Below are 4,489 nucleotides of genomic sequence, written 5' to 3' on the forward strand. Positions count from 1 at the left end.
CAGGATGGCAGGAGTAGGCTCTTCCGTGGAAACCCTGAACAGACCCAGAAATCTGTTCAAACCTTATTCTGCTCCAAGCCCAGTGAAGTCCAGTGGGCAAACTTAAATGCATTTTTTGAACAGATTATATGTTACGCATCCAGTGTGATGCCTTTGAGGGGAAAGAAAGAAAAATACCTTTTTGTGATTCGTTTTCCCTGCATCTGGACGCTCTGCATATACCACCAACGAGAAACTCTGGATGAGCTCAAAACCGGTTCCAGTTACTGTAATATTTCTCCCTCCACTGAAAGGCAGAATTAAAAAAGAAGTAAAGTCATTGGCAAACTACCACAGCTATAGACTGCTTTATCCTGCACTGGTACTGCTTCCACCAAAACCAGCTATGTAATGCCTATATGACAATTCGATATCCTACACAACAACTTCTGTTAAAGCTATTGATGACCACAGCATTTAAAACCAGCAATGTCAACTTCAAACGAGTTTTAAAACAGCAGAATAAAAAAGTACAAATTGCTTTGTCAGTATTTGTGGCTTTTCTTTGATGCCTGTCTTTGTGTGCTTTACTTCTCCAATGTTTTTGTTAAGACCGCCCCACCTACCACACACACAAAGGTGAGCGTGTATTTTCCACAGGTCTGTAGAGACCTGGCTTCTCTATTTCCTTTCATTTGCAACACATTGTTTAAAAAAGAATGCATTTGCATAAGAAGAAGAATGCATGCAAGTTGCCAATGAGAATTAAAGTCACTGAAGTAACATGGATTTAGAAGGATAGCAATCCTCAAAGCAATCCATTAAAGTAAGCTTCAGTTTATACAGAGGGAACAAAAGTCTTTTAAATCCCCTGAGGTAAATCACTGTTGATCGACCCAAAAAAACCCTCAAGGCCCCCAAAACACCCAAACCAAAAATCAAAAGCAAATATTAAAACCAAAGTCTATTTTACATAAGTGGCTACTCAATATTCAAGGAGGTAGGTGCAAATTTCTCCAAGAGAAATCACAGGCAATTTTCTTTTTAATGTCCTATTTGTAAGGTCATGATGTTACACTTCTTTTTACTGAAAGAAAAGTGGAAACATCATTATCTTTCTCTGCCAACTGTACCCCACTAAGCAGAAAGACCAGAATATTAGGGAACAGCAGAGACCAACAAGAATCAAGGTCACAAGTTTGTCCCTGGATCAGTCACAGAATGACTTTCAAAACCAGAGGTATTCTACAAGGACTTTTATATAGAGGATTTGCCATATTGCTACAAATATATGAGTGGCATACATTTCGTCGGTTTCACAATTAGTACCAGGTGAGCTTTTTTCCAGAAGGAACAACTACCAGATGGGGTGTTAGTGAGTACCACCACAGAAGACAGGATACCTTTTAAAAGCATTATTGAACCCTAATCTAGATTTCCTAAAAATACACTTTTTTTCCTTGTGGGACAAAGAGATGACAAGCCATAACTTCCCTCTGTTTCCAGCATACTTATTAAAAGCTGAATAGAAGAACTGCTGGAATCCTTTTCATTAGAAACCTTTTATACAGGTTATCCTTATAGAATACGGATTTGTAAGTAATACAGAGATCACGTTGTCTGGCATCATGCTGAAATACTTCAAATCTTCTTTGAGACATCTTCATTTAAAAGAAGCTCATTACTTTTTCTGGTTTCAGGATATACATTTGAATTGGGGATTAAAGTTTGGAGGTAAACAGAATACGTTCCATCATCAGCTGCAGTTAAGAAAGATCACAAACTCTACGTATATAAGCGCAGGCATGGTTGGAGTACAGGGGTTTTTATTTCAAACAGTTCTATATGCAATAAGTTTATTACCTACTACACATATTTTAACCCAATTGTAAATGAAGTTATGACAAACATTTCGTTACCTGCTGAAGCTATTTACTGGCAGGAACTTGGTGACAGTAGGATTCTCACTGTATGAAAACAGCCCTGGTACACCAATTGCTGTGCCCCCATAGTTCATTGTGACTTCAACAGCTTCAACCTTGCTATTAGGTCCTGTAATGCAAACAATCTCGTCTCCAAATTCAGTGCTAGGTTGGAGAAGAAAAAGAAGAGGAAACATTTTCAGTTACTAACATCACAGTGATTTTTATTCTTTGCAGTAGTACCCCGGGAGCAAAAAAAAAGGGCTCTGTTTTTCCTAGGCACTGAGTAGTTATGAGAGGAGACAACACTTGTCACTTAGGGTCTTTAAAAAAGATGTAGGATATGAAAAGGAATAGTGTAGAAACACAAGAACAATGCAATGTCAGCACACTTCGTGTAGTTCCTTTTTTGGGAGGAAGAGAAGGGCAGCGATTAATAAAAGTAAAAGAAGTGAGAGGAACAAGCCAAGTGGCACTAAAAGATTATGATTTTATATGGAACCACTGAGGAGATGCTGAGTGAAAGCATGGGTGGGTTTGGAGCAGTCAGTCAAGCAGAGAAAGCCGAAACTGGAAAAATCTGTGGATATCTGAGTTCTCCCACTTTGGTTGTTTTTACAGCTGCTCTTCCAGCTGGACCCTCTGAGTGAGTTTCTGTCTGAATGTTACGTGCAGAGCTCCATTGCATGGGATGAGTCACAAAGAGATAGACAATGGATTTGTTTAATTTCTGAAGGCCAGAAAAGGTTGGTGCTTCATTAGGATATAGCTCGGTATTGTTAGTTACTCAGGGTACGTACACATTGCAAGGCTGGCTACCGACTGAAACTTGAACGTCCTTCTTAGAACCAGTGGCCAGGTTTGTACCAGTGATGGTAAGCGTGGTTCCACCTGCTTGTGGACCACTTTCAGGTCTTATTTGAGAAGGATGAGGTTCCTGCAGAGAGAAGATGGTCAAACTAATTAATAAAATCAAAATAAAATTTACACCAGTATTAATTGGTATAATAGCTAATAGAAGTTTAATATTACTACCTGAAAAATAATACAATTAAAATAGTGACGGACAATTCTTCTAAAATAAAACAAAATCTTTCATTATTCACACTGAAGGAAGAAGTAACAGGTGATGTGAATGTACTTATATATTTTCCACACTGTATTTTATGAGGCTTTATATGAATTTCAATTCCTTACTTAGAAAAATTAGTTAGCTGCCATTAAGTTTGTGAGAGCTTCCGGTTGGATTTCCTGTTTATACTTATTTTATGATTTCTCTCTTCCTTATGGCTGAGTCTACCTTCACCTTTCCTTACCCTTTCCTACATTCTACGTCAGCTACAGGAGACAGAGCAAGGTTTTCAAAACTGGTACCGAACAGAAAGAATATTAAGATTCCCTTTATCTCGTAAGGCTCTTAATTGCGGTAAAATTGTTATCCTATTCTTGAGCAATAAGCTTGCAAAGAAAGAAAATCAGAGAATGCTAAACTTTTCTTAATGGACCTAGAAACTTGGAGCGGATTTCTTAAAACCAATTGAAACAACCAGTCACGCTTCAAATTGTTATGAAATTTGTTGGATATTTAAATTTCTCAAATAAGTTCCCTCCTTTTGTTCTCAGTTCAATCTTCGTTTCTGTGATTGTATTCTGGGAGCTATGACAAATACTGTAAATTAACAGTGAGGGCTTTTCATGAACACTGTGATTTAATTACTTCATGGCTAAGTACTCCCTGCTTCCAGTTGAGAAAAGCATCCTTATTCAGGACAACACTGAAGCTGCTGAAGGGCGAGGATGGCTGAAACTGCGCAAGCTGTATGAGATGGGTTACCAGCCAGCTCCGGGCGAGTGCTGCCCACCGACTCCATGGCCTGGCCGTGCCTGCAGACGTGCCGCAGCCCTCGCACTGGGGTGGCAGCTGCTGTGCATGTAGGTGGCAAGGTGGTCCTACACAGCCAGCTGCCACGTGCGCCGCGCACACAGATAGGACGCCAGGTCCGAGTGTGCGGCACGGGCATTGCTACCAGGGACCCTGCACTGGCTAAAGCATACCAGATCGCTAGCTTAGGGATGCTGTGACTAGGTAATGCTTTTTCCGATGTATAACTGTGCCTCTTCATCCGTACTCAAACACAAGCTTTCCTTAAATGAGTCAAATAAGCAATAAGCTTATTAGCCAGTCTCATGTATATTTGTAAATGACATCTGCTCTCCTCCTCCTGATAATAAAGTCCAGGCTTGAGGCTATTCCATATGAAGCATATGCAAATAAAGCAAGAGCAACGAAGTTTGAAAACTTCACTTGCTGACAAGGGTTTCCCTGATCGCCATCACACTGTGCTGATCTCCCACTCTAAGGGGGAAAAGCCCTGCTCAGAAACAGAGAGCCACAAGCCCACACCTTACTAGTCATGCAGCAAAAACCTTTCCCCCATGTTGTTCCACTCAGGCACAGGCTGCCATCTCTGGGTCAGCTTACAGCGACAACGCTGAGGGCCCATGAATGGCAGGGAGGAGGGGGACTGATGGACCGCACTTCGGTTCGAAGCTCGGTGAGCCATCAACAGGTTTTTAACAAGCAGCAG

At 40.7% G+C, this 4,489-nt stretch overlaps 1 protein-coding gene across 1 annotated transcript in view; it reads right to left on the reverse strand.

Moving 5' to 3' along the window:
- Positions 1-4,489, reverse strand: part of PLXNB2 (plexin B2) — a 79,264-nt gene that overhangs the window by 29,771 nt on the left and 45,004 nt on the right. Inside the window, exons 15-17 of the mRNA XM_009883654.1 lie at positions 2,702-2,838; positions 1,899-2,066; positions 178-286 (exon numbers count right to left, since the gene is read on the reverse strand). Of these exons, the coding sequence (XP_009881956.1) occupies positions 178-286; positions 1,899-2,066; positions 2,702-2,838 (414 nt within the window). The remainder of the gene's footprint in view (positions 1-177; positions 287-1,898; positions 2,067-2,701; positions 2,839-4,489) is intronic.

This window comes from Charadrius vociferus, unplaced genomic scaffold (assembly GCF_000708025.1).
Source record: "Charadrius vociferus isolate BGI_N301 unplaced genomic scaffold, ASM70802v2 scaffold43, whole genome shotgun sequence".
Lineage (NCBI taxonomy): Eukaryota > Metazoa > Chordata > Aves > Charadriiformes > Charadriidae > Charadrius > Charadrius vociferus.